This window comes from Magnusiomyces paraingens (genome assembly GCF_902498895.1).
Source record: "Magnusiomyces paraingens strain CBS 517.90 genome assembly, contig: contig3, whole genome shotgun sequence".
Taxonomy (NCBI): domain Eukaryota; kingdom Fungi; phylum Ascomycota; class Dipodascomycetes; order Dipodascales; family Dipodascaceae; genus Magnusiomyces; species Magnusiomyces paraingens.
This window is the reverse complement of record NW_022474069.1, coordinates 212800-230226: the sequence shown is the minus strand read 5'-3', so window position 1 is coordinate 230226 and position 17427 is coordinate 212800. Positions and strand designations below refer to the sequence as shown.

The 17427-nt window shown below is 43.2% G+C and overlaps 7 protein-coding genes across 7 annotated transcripts; 3 read left to right on the top strand and 4 right to left on the bottom strand.

Annotated features, from left to right (window-relative positions):
- Positions 1-92: 92 nt before the first annotated feature.
- On the bottom strand, positions 93-1904 carry SAPINGB_P003390 (uncharacterized protein; the record flags this gene model as incomplete). The annotated part of the gene is made up of 2 exons (XM_031998108.1): positions 93-1713; positions 1777-1904. 2 exons carry the CDS (start codon positions 1902-1904, stop codon positions 93-95), a joined length of 1749 nt encoding a protein of 582 aa, XP_031853999.1.
- Positions 1905-2225: 321 nt separating this feature from the next.
- Positions 2226-2771, top strand: SAPINGB_P003389 (uncharacterized protein; the record flags this gene model as incomplete). The annotated part of the gene is made up of 1 exon (XM_031998107.1): positions 2226-2771. One exon carries the CDS (start codon positions 2226-2228, stop codon positions 2769-2771), a length of 546 nt encoding a protein of 181 aa, XP_031853998.1.
- A 58-nt stretch (positions 2772-2829) lies between these two features.
- On the bottom strand, positions 2830-7438 carry SAPINGB_P003388 (uncharacterized protein; the record flags this gene model as incomplete). The annotated part of the gene is made up of 4 exons (XM_031998106.1): positions 2830-4768; positions 4997-6029; positions 6075-7335; positions 7406-7438. The coding sequence occupies 4 exons, from the start codon at positions 7436-7438 to the stop codon at positions 2830-2832; spliced, it is 4266 nt and encodes a 1421-aa protein (XP_031853997.1).
- Positions 7439-7795: 357 nt separating this feature from the next.
- On the top strand, positions 7796-9103 carry SAPINGB_P003387 (uncharacterized protein; the record flags this gene model as incomplete). Its single annotated transcript, XM_031998105.1, has 1 exon — positions 7796-9103. The coding sequence occupies one exon, from the start codon at positions 7796-7798 to the stop codon at positions 9101-9103; it is 1308 nt and encodes a 435-aa protein (XP_031853996.1).
- A 322-nt stretch (positions 9104-9425) lies between these two features.
- On the top strand, positions 9426-11091 carry SAPINGB_P003386 (uncharacterized protein; the record flags this gene model as incomplete). Its single annotated transcript, XM_031998104.1, has 2 exons — positions 9426-9554; positions 9610-11091. The coding sequence occupies 2 exons, from the start codon at positions 9426-9428 to the stop codon at positions 11089-11091; spliced, it is 1611 nt and encodes a 536-aa protein (XP_031853995.1).
- Positions 11092-11207: 116 nt separating this feature from the next.
- Positions 11208-12122, bottom strand: SAPINGB_P003385 (uncharacterized protein; the record flags this gene model as incomplete). Its single annotated transcript, XM_031998103.1, has 1 exon — positions 11208-12122. One exon carries the CDS (start codon positions 12120-12122, stop codon positions 11208-11210), a length of 915 nt encoding a protein of 304 aa, XP_031853994.1.
- Positions 12123-12700: 578 nt separating this feature from the next.
- SAPINGB_P003384 (uncharacterized protein) lies at positions 12701-17232 on the bottom strand (the record flags this gene model as incomplete). The annotated part of the gene is made up of 3 exons (XM_031998102.1): positions 12701-16900; positions 16989-17083; positions 17205-17232. The coding sequence occupies 3 exons, from the start codon at positions 17230-17232 to the stop codon at positions 12701-12703; spliced, it is 4323 nt and encodes a 1440-aa protein (XP_031853993.1).
- Positions 17233-17427: the final 195 nt, after the last annotated feature.

Genomic DNA, 17427 nt, shown 5'->3' with positions numbered 1-17427 from the left:
TTCTTGAATTTGGAAGTGCGGCTGTTTATTTATTTATTTTTTTTTTTTTAAATTCTCTTGTTTATTGAAATTTTTACATCTATAATAATCACTTAACCCTCAGTATCAGCATCTGGAGGAAGCTCATCATCCTCGTCATCACCCGCCATAACAAACTTTGATGCAACAACTGCTGCAGCTCCGGCTGCAACGCCAGCAGCAACACCAGCGGCAATGCCATTTGAAGACTTTTCCTCTTCTGCACCAACATCCTTGGGACCCACAGCAAGATAACCAAATGTGGAGTCTCCGCGGAAGCTATCGATGAACGAAAAGAACTTGTGGAAAACGTGCTCGCGTTCCTCCTCAGAGTAAATCTTATCATAAATATGCTTGAACTTGAAAGCCTCGACTTCATCCTTCCACTTGTCAAAGCTCAAGGGGTCATAGCCAAAGGTACCAAGGCGTAGGTTGTAAGCATCATAAACAGGCTGCTCAAGTAAAAGACCAAGTCCAGGAGCTTTGGGGATGTTAAGATCGGCACGCCCAAATGCCTCCTTAAGGTGTGAAACTGGGGTACCGCAGCGGACAATGAGTGCCGTCATGGCAATCATCTTACGGATCTGGTGCATCATAAACGACTGACCATGGATCTTAATTGACAGCCACTCGGTGTTTTCAATAATTTTTCCCTCAGAAACTGTCAGGCTCTTCATATTGCGCTGAGAACTGGGGTCCTTAAACGTCTTGGAAATAGTAAAGTTGTGAAAGTTATGAACACCCTCATATTGCTTAAGAACTTCTCGAATCAGCTCCAAACGCTCAGGGGTAATGCGGTAAGCGCGGCGTGCTTCGTGTTCAGCAATCTTGATCTTCTTGACCATTTCAGAAAATTTGAGCTTGGAAGCCTTTTCTTCAGGAGTATTAACATCCTCTTCAGACTTTTCTTCAGACTTTTCTTCAGCAGTTTCTTCAATCTTTTCTTCAGCCTCTTCCTCAGCTTTCTCTTCAGCTTCTTTCTCAGCATTGGCCTTTTCCTCAGAAGTTTCTTCTTTCTTGCCTTGAGACTTTGCTCTAGCATCTAAAATCTTCTGCTGTGTCTGTTGCAGTTCTTCTTGCTCCTTATCCTCTGCAATTTTCTGAGCCTTTTTAATGTCACTCTCAACAATCCCTTCCTCCAAAAGCTTCTTCTTAATATCACTCCAGAACTTCTCACCCTCAGGATCAGCTCTCTTGACACCGGGGTATTTCTTGTTGGCAGCCTCAAGTCGCTCTGCAAGAGCAGACTCAGGCTTTGGTGGAAGAAACGAATAACTGGGGATAAGGTATTCATAAATACGTGAGCTGCACATTTTTCTGCACTCAAATGCCTTGTTGGTTCTGCTGATGCCCCACACGCGAATCTGGTCTGGAAGATGAGAATTGATCTTTTCAACAATATCAGGATCTTCGATAATGAGCTTCAGAGAAACCACATTGCCTGCCGCGTGAACACCCTTATCGGTTCTAGCTGCACGCATAAAGCCGCTCTTCTTCAAATCACCAGCATTGTCCTTGGAAATAGCACCTGCCTCAACAAAAGCCTTGTACAAGTCTTCCTCAATAGTCTTGTTGGGAGGGTTAATCTGCATACCGCAGTATCCTGTACCACAGTAGCCAATCATGACTGCTACCTTGCGCTTAGGTTTTCTGGGCTCTCTGGGCTCGCCATTGTCTTCTCTAGGGCCCCATACTCTGTTTGAAAATGTTAATTCTCAATTACTGTAAAATAAATTTAAATAGCTGATAAATACCTACCGACTCTCCTTCCCTTCTCCTTCTTTTTGGTTGTCGTCTCTTCGTTGACGCTTGTTGTCTCTTCTGTCGTTGGTTCGTGGGCGATTCCACTTATCTTTGCCCTTGCGGTTATTGTTGTCACCGGCCATGGTATTTTGTTTCTGCTAAGAACTCTAGAAAACATTAGGGAAGGAGAATTTTAGATTGGATCATAAACATACAAATGGGAGATTTGTCTTGATGATAATGAGTTGGTGTGATATGGTCCGAGATTAGAGTGGGATTTTGGATATCACGAAAAAAAAAATTTTTTGTAGCACGTAAAGTTTCAAGTTACCCGGCCTATAATTTTTTTTTTTTTTCGTTCCAAAAACTTTTTTTTTTTTTTTTTTTTTTTTTTCAACAGGGAAATTTTTTTTCATCCATCCTTTCTACAAAATCATCATACACAACATTCATATACATTTAAAATGAGACCATTAACAGAAGAAGAAACCAAGGTTTTGTTTGAGAAACTGGCACAATATATTGGCCGCAACATCAGCAACCTTATTAACAGAGCAGACGATCCTTACTGCTTCCGGATACAAAAAGACCGTGTGTACTATGTGAGCGAGGGTGTGGCCAAGTACGCGACATGCGTTGGTCGCAAGCAGCTTATGTCTCTGGGTACATGTGTCGGCAAGTTCACCAAGACCGGCAAGTTCCGTATTCATATTACAGCTTTGGAGATTTTATCCCAGAATGCAAAGTTCAAGGTCTGGATCAAGACTAACGGTGAAATGCCTTTCCTTTATGGTAACAATGTTCTCAAGGCTCATGTTGGCAAGATCAGTGATGATGTTCCTGAGCACACTGGCCTCATTATTTGCGACATGCACGACAGACCCCTGGGATTCGGTGTTTCTGCAAAATCCACCATTGAAACTAGAAGTGCCCCTCCAAATGCTATAATAGCATTCAGACAAGGTGATGTTGGCGAATACCTTAGAGAAGAAGATACGCTGTTTACATAAAAATATTCATAGAATCTTAATTTTAAAACAAATATACAAGTTAAACTTTTTTAAACATTTACTTTCTTCCTTTCTTTTTAGACTTCTTAGCGTTCTTTGGCTTAGATTTAGATGTAGCCACGGTACCAGAAGAGGATTGAGTGCTGGTACCAGAGGTAACGGCAAGAGACTCATCAGCCTGGCCACCCTGAGTAGAAGCCAAAACCTTCTTCTTGCCCTTGTTCTTAGGGGGCTTGTATGTGCTTCTGTCACGAAGAGGGATCCATCTCTCAGGATCGGGCGTCTTATCAGCATCATAATCCTTAGGAAGTCTAGGCTTCTTGTTCTTTCTCTTGGGCTCAGAAAAAGCTGATTTTCCGCTTTCCGGTGCAGATCGTTTCTTAATAAGAGGCTCTAACCCAGAAAGAGAAAGACTGTCAACATTGATTCCAGCGGTAGCATCTGCAATAGATACTAGCTTAGCGGACTCAGATGCAAGTTGAGTGGAAATATTTTCATCAGAAAGACCAAAAAGTCCAGCAACTACCGTATTATTTGAAGGATCTTTCTTGTAAATTTCTTCAAGCTTTTCCTTGACCAATGCTTCCTTACCAGTACCGGAAAGTACAATCGCAGCATCGGCAAATAAACTTTGGAAAGCAGGGTTTTTAAGAGCCTCTGGCTCTTTAGACCAGTATTTAATGGCTGATTCAAGTACTGTAACCAGATGGCCACCTGTCTTACCAGCAAGACTGCAAAGACTGATAAATGATGACAAAACAGCAGGAGTATAGGCTTCTCTAAAATTGTAAAACTGTTCAAGATAAGAAATGAATTCAGAAATAGTAGCTGCAGCAAGGCTATATTCTTTTTCGAAAACATAAATCTGTGCAATGGTAAAACAAAGCGCAGGGTTTGAGTTGTTTGAATGCCGAGTCTTTTTCAGTCTCTTAATTTGTTCAGCTCTGGGTAAGTCTTTAACGTCCTTATAAAATGAGTACGCTTCAATCGATTTGTCGACAGTAAAGTTACGTCTATTGAGTAAATTTTTACGAGATTTTCCACCAGCAAGCTCTAGTAAAAACTTGTTGTTTGTTAAAATCCGTTTCTGAAGAGGAACAAGATGTGATGTGAACTCCGGGTAAGGTATTCCAAAATCCAAAAGGGACAAAGCCGAGTGAGGGTTCTTATATTTCTTTCCACCATCAATAACAAGCCGGAGGGTATTGATGAGATACAAAGATGTGTTGTCTTTAAAGTTTTCATAGTCAATACTATCCAAAATGCTGGCAGCCTGTTCATATTGAGACAACTTGATATTAACATAGCTGGCCTGAATAAGAATGGGAGTGATTTCAGCAGCCAGTGCTTCAGGAGAAAATCCTGGGGTAGTTTGACAAATAGCCTTTGCTCTAGTTAAAAGCTCAAGAGCTTGGGTATAATCTTGAGAAGCGATTGAAATCAGAGCATCATTAAACAATTGATCATATGATTCTGGGGAGGTAGCTGGGAAAAGGGGCGGTTCAGACGACAATCCAACAAATTTAAGTTGAGAAATAATAGCACGCTCATTGACAGAAAGATCAAAAGTTTCATGATCGACTTGGTCTGGTGTGTTGACAAACTTCTTGTAAATAGCCCGTGCTTCGGTGAAAAGACCTTGCTTATAGTAGGATTGTGCCAATAAATGCATTGCGCCACGTTGCTGACTATCCCCTAAGAGATCTACAAGCTCATCATGCAAATCAAGCTTGTAAAGACTATACCCATAATACAAAAGGTAATCGTTTTTTTGAGGGTCATTTGAGAGAAGTTCGTAAAGGTTATCATACTTGTCGTGATCCACGTAAGCCGTAATAAGAGCCTGAAGAGCCTGCTTGTCGGATGGTTTTTGAATCAATATCTTTTTGGCAGTATTGACAATACCGTCGTATTCATCTTTTTTGCTGAATATGGATAGCTGAGATACCAAATCAGCAAGAGATTGTTTGTTGTTTGCACGAGACATTTTTGGATTACTTTAAGGCAAACAAAAGAAAGAAGGGGAAAAATGTTGGTTGTTGTCAAGATTTTTTTTTATTTTCTTGGTGGTAGTGAATAATAAGAATAACCAAAAATTTCATCAATTACATAAGACATTACGTCAAAAATTTCATTACATCAAAAATACTACAGGACTCCCACTGAAAACTTGAATGTTAAATCGGCCCATACCACATTCCATCCGCTCCACCAAACAAACATACTCGATGCCGGAAGAAAGAGGGATTGCACTAAGATAAATCCCAAGTCTATTATCAGTAAACTCGTCGTTGGTTTTAAGAAGCTGACCCAAACTTTTGTTAAATATGCTAAACCGCATATGCGGGCGGTAAAAAGACATGGTTTCAGGTGCTTGTGAGTTTTCGTCTTCAGGCCCATCTGGTAAAGCAATGACACAAAAATAAGCAGTAGTTTTAATACTAACTGTGAATGGGATTTCCACACGTGCTGAGTTATTCCATGGAATAATGCGATTTCTGTTGAAAGCCCCTGCATTAATGGAAGGCAATGGCGTTAGGTCAAAAGAAGCCGAAGATCGACAAACCAGTGTAAAGGGTCCAGTTACTTTAGGCTCAAACAATGAGACTACAATAGTGTATTCTCCAGGCTCCACATAAACAGTATTTGCAGTAGTTTGAGATACCTTGTACTCTCCGCTGCTAATGATTTCTCTCTTCCGCTTTAAATCTCGAGAAAGTGAATCAGCTTCTAAAAACATTCGGATATTCATTGGATATTTCACGGGAGAGTATAACAACAACTTTAAAACATCAGCTTTTTCATGAACTTTTAAGGAGTATCTGGGGTTATCCAAATAGGTTTGGTACAACCATGATCCTCCCGATAGATCAGGGGTCCATTCTCCTTGAAGAGAAGATTTAAATACTAATTCTTCCTTGGCTTTCTCAAGAACAATTGGAAATATAGAGTATGAGTGTAGAGTAAAGTTTAGTGACGTATATTTGGACTCCTTTTTCGATGCTGTTACAACAAGTGTGTATGTTGTTTTAGGAGGCATCTCGAGCTTTAGGAGATATTGGAAAGTGTTTAGGTAAGGTCCTTGTTTTATGAGTGGAGCTTCACTAGCGCAATACACTCTTTTACCTCCCGAATCAAAAACCGAAATACCCAAGTACCCAGTGATGCTACCAGATTCAACAAGATGTTGATTGACTAAAAACCAAGTGAGGTTATCTGAGGGTGCCAAGTTGGATATTTTAAACTGGGGATTTCCAGCTAAATAAAGTTAGACAAAAAGTCAAAAATATTAAATATACATACCCATAACTTGAGTTTCCATAAACGTGTTGATTGACGAAATACTCCACAAAAAATTGACTTTAGGCTTGTGCGGGAAAAGATCTGGGTTCCAATTGAGATATAATGAGCTAAACCTTAAGCATAAAGATTCAAAAGATACCCAAAAGCTGCCTTTTCGAGTTTCAGGAGCATCCTGAGTACCTAATTGAATAGGGGTGGTATGACCAGTTTCATTGATCCAAGGGTTTTTGATTAAAGCAAATCTTTTAATGTCATTTGTATCTGACTTAATTTCGCTCAAACCTAAAATAGCGTAGTCGTGGTCACTGATCAGTCCTAAGGAAAGTGCTTCTTTTGAAGACATTGGCCCGGTACCAACACAGACCATGAGGTTTCCATCATGAAAATGTTTATATATCCTATTCCAAAGAGAAAGGCGAGATGAAGTTAAAGAGTCTTGGAAATAGCCGTCGAGATAAATATATTCGGGAATCCAAGAAGTCAGAGCATACGTGTCGCTTGCGGAATATGAGCCAAGAAAATTATAGCCACCCATAATTTTAAGATAAGCTTTTTCCAAGATCGCCGGCCACAAGAGCCCAGGATTTGAAAGAGAACGAACAAATAAGGTATGCTTAGAGTCGTTTGTTGCGGGGAGTTTATGGTCAATTGTGACCATGCGTTCACAGCCGTTGATGAATAACTTGACGCAGTAGATGCCAGATTTTGATAGAACAGGCATACCGGTCTCATCCTGTGGGAAAATGTTATTTAGTAAAACTTTCCGAGATAACCTTGTTTCTAGCGCGTGAATTGACAGTAACGATGCAACAATCGAGCAATCATCCAAGTAATCCTGACATAGGTCATCACCCCCAGAAGCCTCCATTACAGGCTGTGCATTTAAAACATGGTTGGGTTGTTCCCATGAATTGAAGATTTTCATTTGGGAATCCGAAAGTGCTAAAGGGCCATCTGGGTCTTCATATTGTTCATCTGGTAAATCTAGCAAAAGTGGTGGGCCTCTCCATGGATAAAATAAGTTGGACCCTATCTTGGACGATATGTATTCAAGCTGCTGAGGGACCTCCAGAACAATCTTTTGTTGTTCCAGAGTTACAATGATCGTATTGAGTTCCGATATAAGTCCTTTCTTTAAAGCCTTGTCTGGGATACTTTTAATCTGGTTATTGAAGAAAAAATTTGCAGCGTTTTGCAAAGCAGCGCAAGCCTCTTTAGACTTTCCTATGGAGTGAAGATATAACGCATTAGAGTATAAATTCTATAGCAAATAAAGGTCAGTATAAACAAAAATAAAGGGGGGGAAATATATTAAAAGAACAGCCACATACGCTCAAGTTTTGACTAGTAAAAGGGCTATTCATATCATGTAAAAAGAAAGTGCAAACAGCCGTGGAAAATGAGTGGTATAGGTATGGAAACGTGTTTCTCGGCTTTCCATCGTTTTTTTTTTTTTTTTACGCCTCACCAATTCAATCGCATACCCACGCGAGCCTACCCTACACTAAAAAAAAAAAAAAAAACCACCAAACAGTTACATAAGCCATTATTCTGACCTCTTTAGGACTGTAAAATCAGTAAAAAAAATTTAAACGGTTTCCTTGTACTCGTCAGTCAGACACACCCCTGCTCAATTAGCTGCTAGCGGCTTGATTGTACTAAATGATATGTCCCGACAAACAAATATAAAAAGCTCACGAAACCCCGCTCGTTTTTCTAAAATGTCATCTTCAAACATCAATTACTCAACATCAATTATTGCGACTATTCTCAAAAACCGAAGCAAACACTTAAACAAAGCAATGTCACCTTTACCTCACATTCCAATCTATAGCAATCTTGTTGAAGATACTTTACCTACGGTCACAACTTTTGATCAACAAGATACAGAAGAAGTTTGTCTTGAAGCTTTCCGTTCAGAACCGCTCACACTGCTGCTACAAAAACTCCAACGCGATGCGCATATAAAGTTTTTACAGTTCCATATTGGGAAACTCCCTGCTCAAATGGCGAAGCTGGATGCTTCTCGTCCATGGATTATTTACTGGGCTTTAAATGCTCTTTGTGTTTTAGATGCCGATGTTTCAGATTTTGAGGAAGAAGCTGTTGATACTATATTTTCGTGTATCTCGCCTGAGGGAGGAATAGGAGGCAACATTGGTCAGATTGGTCATCTGGCACCAACATATGCAGGATTTAATGTACTTGCTCTTATGGGAGATGAATATTCTTGGGATAAAATTGATCGCAAGGCCATGTACGACTGGATTTTCAAGCTTAAGACGCCAGAAGGCGGGTTCAAGATGCACATTAACGGCGAGTGTGATACTCGAGCAGTTTATTGCGCATTATCGGTCGCTTCTTTACTAAATATTCTTACCCCAGAGCTTGTTGAAGGTGTTTCTGGGTTTATTTCACGGTGCCAAACGTTTGAAGGGGGGTTCAGTGCGTTCCCAGATGTCGAGGCCCATGGAGGTTATGCATTTTGCGCTCTTGCTGCATTGTGCTTAATCATGCCTCCCAAAGAGGCTGCAAAGCATTTGAACATGCCCCGACTACTTAAGTGGCTTTCTTCAAGACAGCATCAACCAGAGGGTGGTTTTTCTGGCCGCACAAACAAGTTGGTTGATGGGTGCTATAACCATTGGGTTGGCGGTTGCTGGGCCCTTGTGGAAAACATGATTGGATCAAACGATAGCATATGGGATCGGGAGGCACTACAGAATTATACACTTTATTGTTGCCAAGCACGGGGTGCTGGAGGATTGCGTGACAAGCCTGGAAAGAGTCCTGATGCTTATCATACCAACTACGTCTTGTGCGGGTTGTCAGGCGCACAGAACAGGTACATTTATGAGGAAGAGCAAGCAAAGGATGCTAAGCTTGGGGATTATGCGTTTTTTTGGACGGGAACTCCTAGTACACAACTGACAGTTGCTCAAGGGAACCGAGTTGCAGTGCTGAACCCGATCCATGTTCTGCCGGCGGGTCGGGCTGAACGCATGCGGGCGCACTACCTGGGCAAATAGGCATATTTAAACCCCATATATATATAGGCTTATTGTTACTGTAAGTAAGGACACTTTATTTAGACTTACCTGGTAAGCAAATTGTAAAATAATCAATCACGTGAATCTCTGTTAAGGGCCAAGATGGGTTTTCTTTCTTTCCACCAGCAGTTTTGCTTTTTCTTTACTTTTCCTTCCCCTCCTCCACAAAAAAAAAAAAAGCTTTTGGCTTATACAGCTCTAAAACTGCCACGCACCGCTGCCAAATAGAAACTTGTTCTTGTTGGCCACTAACCCAATCAATCCTTTGAGGGAATTATCATAGTCGCATTTTAAAACAAACATGTCTTCCATCGAAGACCTGAACCCTGAGCAGGCCGAAAAGTATCAGCAGTTTGTACTTATCACCAACTGGGAAAAAGATCCGCTTTTGCCCTTGTTGTACCTCCGTTCTACTAATTGGGATCTGGAAGTAAGTTATAGTAAAAGAGATTTTGAAATTTGCGACTTGAGCTAACTTTATATAGTCTGCAATCTCTATGCACTTTGATGGTCGCGAGCCAGTAATTAACGATAATCCAGCACCTCCAAGCACTGCTACTACACCAGCAACAGCTGCAGCTGTCCCCCCACGACGCCTGGATCGACGACAGCCCACCACCTCTTCACTTCTTGAAGAACTGACAACTCTTGCACAAGCAAATAACGCAGATACTGAAATTAGACCTGTTACTGTGCCACCTGCAAACCCATACCGCATTGAAGAAGGCAGCTTTCTTTCGCTTTTGCAAAGCATTTTGTTCTATCCCTTTACTCTCAGTTATAAGGTGGTCAACAGCATATTCTACTTTTTGTCAACCTTGTTCCCGTTCTTGCCGCGACTCACAGGATACTATCCTGCAAACCGGACTGCTACACACTCAGTACAAAAGGTGTACGATCCAAAGGACACAGCTGTGCGCGTGATTCGCGCATTTGAGGAGACTTATGGGCAGACAGGACTCAAGTTTTTTGAGGGAGGATTTGCACAGGCTTTTGAAGCAGCAAAGCAGGATCTTAAATTTTTGATTGTGGTTTTGCAGAGTGACGAGCATGATCTTACAGCACCTTTTAATCGACAAGTCTTGACCGATCCAAGGGTGGTAGAGTTTTTGAATCGCAATGATACAATTGTATGGTTGGGCAATGTGGAAAACTCTGAAGGGTTCCAAATTGCCGAGTCACTCAAGTGTACAACATTCCCTTATGTGCTGCTGGTGGCGCCGGCGCCTAAAGCCCCCAACTCATCCGTTGTGATTATGAAGTCGCTTGTTTCGATCCAGGGTGAGGAGAATGACCCTATGCATTTTGTGTCGACACTAGAAGAAAAAATTGAAAGCCACGTGCCCATCCGTGCAACACTTGTGCACGACAAGGAAGAACGCGAGATGGACAGACGGCTGCGTGAGCAACAGAATGAGGCTTACGAGCGCAGTCTTGCAGCCGACCGTGAGCGTGCACGAATCGCGAAAGAAGAAAAAATGCGGGCTGAGTTGGAAGCGCGCGAACAAAAGGCGCGTGAGGAAGAAGCCGCACATCAGGAAGCCGAGCGACAACGCAAAGAACGCGAATGGAAACTGTGGCGGCTTGCGCAATTGGGGCCAGAACATGTGCCGTCATCTGCTGAGAGTTCTGAGCGGGCTGCGCGCATCAGTGTGCGAACATATGAGGGTGATCGGTTGATTCGCAAGTTTTCTGGGATGGATACTGTGGAGTCTGTGTACGCATTTGTGGAGTGTCACAAAGTGTTGGAGGAACTTGGGCCTGAGGCTGTTGCTGATTTATATGCCCATCCGGAATCGTACCCCAAGCCAGACGGTTACCAACACGAATATAAGTTTCAGCTGGCGTCCACAATGCCGCGCCGGGTGATTGATGTGAGTGAGGCTGCTATTAAGAGTGATTCAGCTTTGTGGCCAAGTGGAAGTCTAGTGGTTGAAATTGATCTTGATTCTGAGGAAGAAGAGTAAACTAGGCAGTGATGGAAATAAAAACATAACCTAATATATAATACCCCCCCCTTTTTTTTTTTTTTTACGTTAATAATATATTATGTATTTAATATTTAAAATTTTTTTCACAATATTTAAGGACGCTTGCCGACGACGAGGAGCATAGGCTTCTTGACGAGATACTTTGTAACACCCTTTTCGACCTTTTCGTCGTAGATGCGCATACCATGAAGTTCCTTGTAATCCTTGGTCTCATCGTCGTTACCTGTAAGCGAGGTAGTATGATGCTTTTGGAAACGTGAAATGTACTCTTCAGTGGCCCACAATGATGCAGCAAAGATATTTTTTTCCTTGACATCGACAAACCCAGCATCCCTGAGTGAGTTGCCAATGGTTTCTGGGGCAAATCCGCCGTGATGAGGAACAACAGCATCCTTTTCTGCAGAAGGCTTGAACCCGGGACCCATCGAGAGATCAACGACGTAAACCCAGCCGCCAGAACGGAGACGGGCAAAGAGCGCACGTGAAGCTTGGTCAATATCATCAATATGGTGATAAGCAAGCGACGTCACAGCGGCATCGAAGTTGTCGAGTCCTCCTGGGACAATCTTGTTGCCCTTTGCAACATCTTCATCATCGAAAATGTTGAGCAGGTAGCCCTGAACTTCATCAGAAGGGATACCCTGGTTGTGAACTTTGGCATTGAATATGTCCAGCATATCTTTGGCAATGTCGACACCCACAACTTGCTTCGAGTAGGCCGCAAGGTATGCAGAAATGATTCCTGTGCCACATGCAAAGTCTAAAACACGAGTTGTTCGTGGGTCCCAAAATGCAGACACGGTATCATCAAATGCTCCAGAACCGCTTTGAGCCTTTGCGACCTCAAGAGCTTCAGGAGATCCGGCTGCAGGGGCCGAGGGGTTGGGGTACTCCAAGACTTTACGCGAGATCTCGCGACCTAATTGGAAAGACGACTCATTGTCGTACTTTTGGGCATGTTCACCCACAAACTTTTCTTGGTTAGCTTCAATGTTTTCAGCAGACATGATTGAAAGTATTTAGATTGGAGAGGGAGGGGGTATTCGGTGAAGATGCGGGGTGGATGTTGGAATAAATCGATGAAAATTGAATGGTATATAAGTTGTGGGGAGGAAAAAAAAAAAAGTACTGCAATGTGGAGAAAAATGAGCCTGTTTTTATATCACATCGGGCTATGCCCCCCTCCTTAAGGCCCCCACGTCAGTTAAATGTACCCGGTGTCCAGGCGGGAAGAAGAATTGGCAAAAAAAAGAGTGCAAATTTCCGTTGTTTACGATATGTCCGCTCATGTAGACTCCTATTCTTTAGAAAAAAAAGTTTGTAAACATCTGTGGTGATGTGCCGATTTCTAAGGGTCATTTGGAGGTTTGCTTTCCTTTTATACTCGTTGCCAATGGTTGTTAACTCCGCCGCATATCCATTCCCCGATCGGAATTTGGTCTGTTGAAATTCAAAATTTTTTCTTCTTTTTTTATTTATTTATTATTATATTTTTTTTTCATCTAAATAACCATAATAGTAATAATCCTCTATATACCAAAAAAAATCCCCAATTTTTTTTTTTTAAATCAAACTTCCATCAAATTTATTCTTCAGCAACATTTTCCCAAAAGTCCTTGCCTTCTCTAGTAGCAGCAATGATGCCAGCACGAATGACCCAATCACCAAATGGCTCGCCTTCATGACGCTCAAGAGACCATCGCTTAAACATGGGCTTAAGCTCAGCCAAAATCTCATCCTCCTTAAGCGAACTGCGGTACAGCTTGTTGATACGTTCACCACGGTGACCACCACCAAGCATCAAGTTGTATGCGCCAAAAGCCTTACCAACGCAGGCAATCTCAGCCATCCAGGGACGAGCGCAACCGTTAGGGCAACCAGTCATACGCATAACAATGGAGTCATGACGGAGACCGTACTCCTCAAGAGCCTCCTCAAGCTTGGTAATAAGACGAGGAAGGTATCTTTCTGATTCGGCCATAGCGAGACCACATGTAGGGAAAGCCACACAGGCAGCGGACGACAGACGGAGTCCGGAAAAGGCAGTGTTATCAAGCTTGTACTTGGCCATAACTTCCTTAACGGATGGTAACAGTTCGTCACTAACATTGGAAACAAGAATGTGTTGGTTAGCAGTCAAGCGGAATTCAGCACCAGTACCCTTCATCAGGGTAGCAAGCTCGCGGAAACCAGCCTTGAACTGAAGCTCAGGAGTGTCCTCAACACGACCATTCTCAACAAAGGTGGTGAAGTGGTGCATACCAGTCTCATCAGTGACCCAGCCAAACTGATCAGTGTTGGACTCAAAGTGATAAGGTCTCTCAGGCTCAAAAGAGTAACCAAGACGCTCCTCAACCTTGGAACGGAAAACGTCGTTGCCCATATCGTCAATGGTGTATTTCAAACGAGCGTGCTTACGGTTCTTACGGTCACCATGGTCACGCTGGACAAGCATAATCTTCTCGCAAGCATCAATGATCTTGTCCTTAGTGACGAAACCTTGAATGGAACCCATTCTAGGGTAGGTCTTCTTATTGTTATGAGTAGTACCCATACCACCACCGGCATAGACATTGAAGCCAACAAGTTCATTGTCCTCAACAATAGCAATCAAACCAATATCGTGGGCAAAGACATCAACATCATTGTAAGGAGGAACAGCAATATTGATCTTGAACTTGCGGGGGAGATAGAGAGGACCATAAAGGGGTTCCTGGTCAACAAGAGTGCTCTCAGAAATAAGAACCTTCTTCTTCTTAGGACCATCAGGTCTGCTCTGGAAAGTCTCAGTGTAACCGGCCTGATCCAAATCATCGGCACCTTCAAGCCAAATCTCATAGTAAGCAGTGGTCTGGGGGAGGAGATGTTCACTGATAAGGTAAGAATACTTGACAACCTCGTCGTGGATCTTCTTATTGTTGGGAAGAGCAGCAGCAACAACGTTACGGTCAACGTCACCACAGGCAGCAACAGTATCCAAAAGTGCAGAGTTCATACCTCTGATAGCAGGCTTTAGTAACTTCTTGATAACACCGTGAAGCTGGAAGGTACCACGAGTGGTGATCTTCATGGTGTGATTACCATAAGCGTCAGCAAGCTCATCCATCTTAAGCCACTGCTCAGGAGTTGAAACACAACCAGGAAGTCTGACACGAACCATAAAGGAGTATGCTGGCTCGAGGCCAGAAGCCTTGCGCTCATCACGGATATCACGGTCGTCTTGCATGTAAATACCATGGAACTTGGTGAGCTGCTGGTCAACAGCGGAAATGGCACCGGTTGATTCATCCTTGAGAGCTTCAGCAATGGTACCACGAAGGAAGTCAGAGCCAGCTTTCATGTCTTCGTTAGTGATTGGTGGGGGTTCATCAGCAGCAGCGACATTGTCAACACCGAGAGCGGTCCAGACAAGAGGCTCCCAAGCATTGTAGCCTTGCTGGTATCCATCAGGATCCTGATCGTCACCCTGGCCAAGAGGAACGAGCTCAGAAGCACCAAGAAGCTGGAGCTTGTTGAAAAGATCCTTAGAAGGCTTGTTGTAATAGTGCTTATCCTGCTTGCGGGGCCAGTACTGGCTATCACCAAGACCAAAGACAGAGTACTTCACAGTAGCAAGGTCCAAATCAGTGGAGCCCTTAATGGCTTCCCAGAAGTTGCGACCATTCTGGGGGAGCTCACCCTGACCAGCAGTAGAGGTGATAAGGATAAGGTTTTCCTCAGAAGAGAGGTCCTCAACGGGGTAATCATCCATAGCCATGACAACAGACTTGACACCACGGCCCTTGGCACGACGAGCAAGCTTCTTGGCCAGGTTCTCAGCGTTACCACCATCAGAAGCGAAAAGAACAGTAAGAGGAGGGCCAGAAAGACCTTCAAGAAGGCTGTGGAGAGCAGCCTTTGCGCGATGCTTTTGTTGGTTGCGAACTTCAGTGCCATAACTTTCAGAAAGAGTCTTGGCAAACGTAGGGTTGCGTTGGGAAAGAAGAGTAAGGTGGTTTTCGCGGTCCAAAAAGTCCTTAAGATTTTTCTTGATGCGAGAAGAATCGAGCTTGAAGGATTCAGTCTCGAGATTAGGGTTGTAACGGTAAAGAGGCCAGTAACCAGAGTCGACAGCACGCTTAGTTTCCTGCAAAACAGTGACAGGGGAGTCAGTTTCAGTAGAATAGGGGAGGTAGGCAAGGACGACTGAAGGGCCATCAAAGGCTTCAGCTTCGAGAAGAGCCTGGAGGAGCTGAGTGTAAGATGAGTAAACAGCAACAGAGGCAACGTAGACATTGCCAAAGTTCATTGCGTAGAGACCAACATCTTTCTTACGGAGAGAGGATATGTTGGCGACCACCTCGGAGTAAGGCTGAGAGTCAATAATGAGCATGTTGAGGTTCTTTCCCGAGGAAATGACGTGATGGACACCGGAATTGCCAAGATCGTAAGACCAAGCATCAGAGCCAATGATCCACGAAGACTTGAGGGGGAAAAGAGCTTCGCTCTTAAGAAGATCAGAGGCAGTCTTGCTAGAAGCAGAAGCGTGAAGCAGGTCCAAGAGCTTTTTAGTCTGCTCGTTAGCCTGCTTGGCCTTTTGAACAGAGGTAAAAGCACGAGACTCAAGGACCCAAGAAGAAAGGTGCTTGACGAGGTTAGACTTTGAACCAGAGACAAAGTCGTTGCTCTTAACAGCCTCTTCGGCCTGGTGAGCGAGTTGGGTCTTCTTCTCAGCGGTAGCAAGGAAAGCACCATAGCCGTATTCCGGAGTGTTTTCAAATCCAGTGGTAGGCTTGTCACCCGAGTTGAGAATGTCAATTTGGTCTTCAAAGATTTGGTGAAGGACCTTTGTATAAGCCGACTCCAAAGTCTTTGCAGCCTTTTGAGCCTCAGGGTTTGTTTCTGTGGAAGGAGCTGCCTCGGGCTTGACGCCAATAAAAAGGTTGTTGACGGGAGAAGCAGCACTAAGATTTGCGGCAATGGCCTTGAGGGCGGATCGAACATTGTCGAGAGTAACTTCACCGAGTTGGAAGGGGACGATTTGAGGAGGGGTGGATGAGGGTGTGCTGTTTGTCAGGTCAGAAACAAAGTCCTGGACAAGCGGACTCCAAGCAGTGATTCTTCTTGAAAGCTGCTCAACCAAAGCGAGCTTCTTGACTGAGGCAGGAAGAACACTAAGAAGATTCGCAGAAGACCATGGTCTGTAGGCGTGGATGAGGACAATACCAATAGATTTATAAGAATCGGCAGAAGAAGCTTGGGAAACTGCTTGAAGGAAAGGTTCGACGGAAGATGCGAAGAGAACAATAGCAGCAGTAGGGTTTTTGGGGCCAATGTACTCAAAGGGCTTGACGATGGTGTATTTCAGGGCTTCTTCAACAGCCTCAGCAAGGACGACTGGTTCCTCAGTTGCACTGAAAGAAGTGAGGGCATCACGGATCGATTGGGCCGAGATGGGAGAAGTTGGTGCCGAGTCCGTAGGATAGAAAAAGTGGAAAACGGGCTGGGCAGCGGACTTTGCTACGAGATATGAGGCAAAAGCGACTGACTGTGAGTCTGCAGCGCCAAAGGACTGGAGAAAGGCAAAGCCGAGATGCCTTAAGGCAGCAATTTTGCCATAGTCTGGGGTAGAAGAAGAAGAAGTGTCGATGTGGATGACAGTTGAAGATCCTGCAAGCTTAGGAAGCAGGGAAATTGCATTAAAAAGCTCATTGAGGGAAACGGAAACTGCAATTGTTGAAGATGGGTTAGCGGTTGCGTACTCAACAATTTGAGCAAAGCCGTCATTACCATTGCGAATGGTAGTCTTTAAAAAAAAAAAATCAAGTTAGAAAAATGGTTTTTTAAGGTAATTTTAGTTTATCGTAGATCGTAGATCATGATTTAAAACATACTGGCTTGTCAAAGTGCTTTGAAAAGTCTGAAGGAACGGAAAGAGCGGGTTGAAAAGCAAAAACCTTGTCCGCAGCGTTCTGGGCAATGTGAGCCACTGTAAGATTTGAAAGTTAGTAATAGAGAATTGGTAATTAGTGGATTATTACAAAAAAAAAAAAAAAAAAAAAAAAAAGATTGGTGATCCACATAAGTTTGAGGAGGTTTATGCTACTAACCAGACTCGTAAGAGGATTTCAGAACCATTTGAAGATGGATGGAATGTGGGGTATTAGGAAGATGATTCTTGAAAAAAAAAAAAATGAATGGAAAGGAAAGAAAAGAAAGTAAAAAAAAAAAAAAAAGTATATAAAAATTATCGCATTTAAAGGGAATTGAAGTTTTTTTTATATTACAAACAAGAGAAAAATTTGCAGCGGAGCCGACAAATTGCCCAAATTG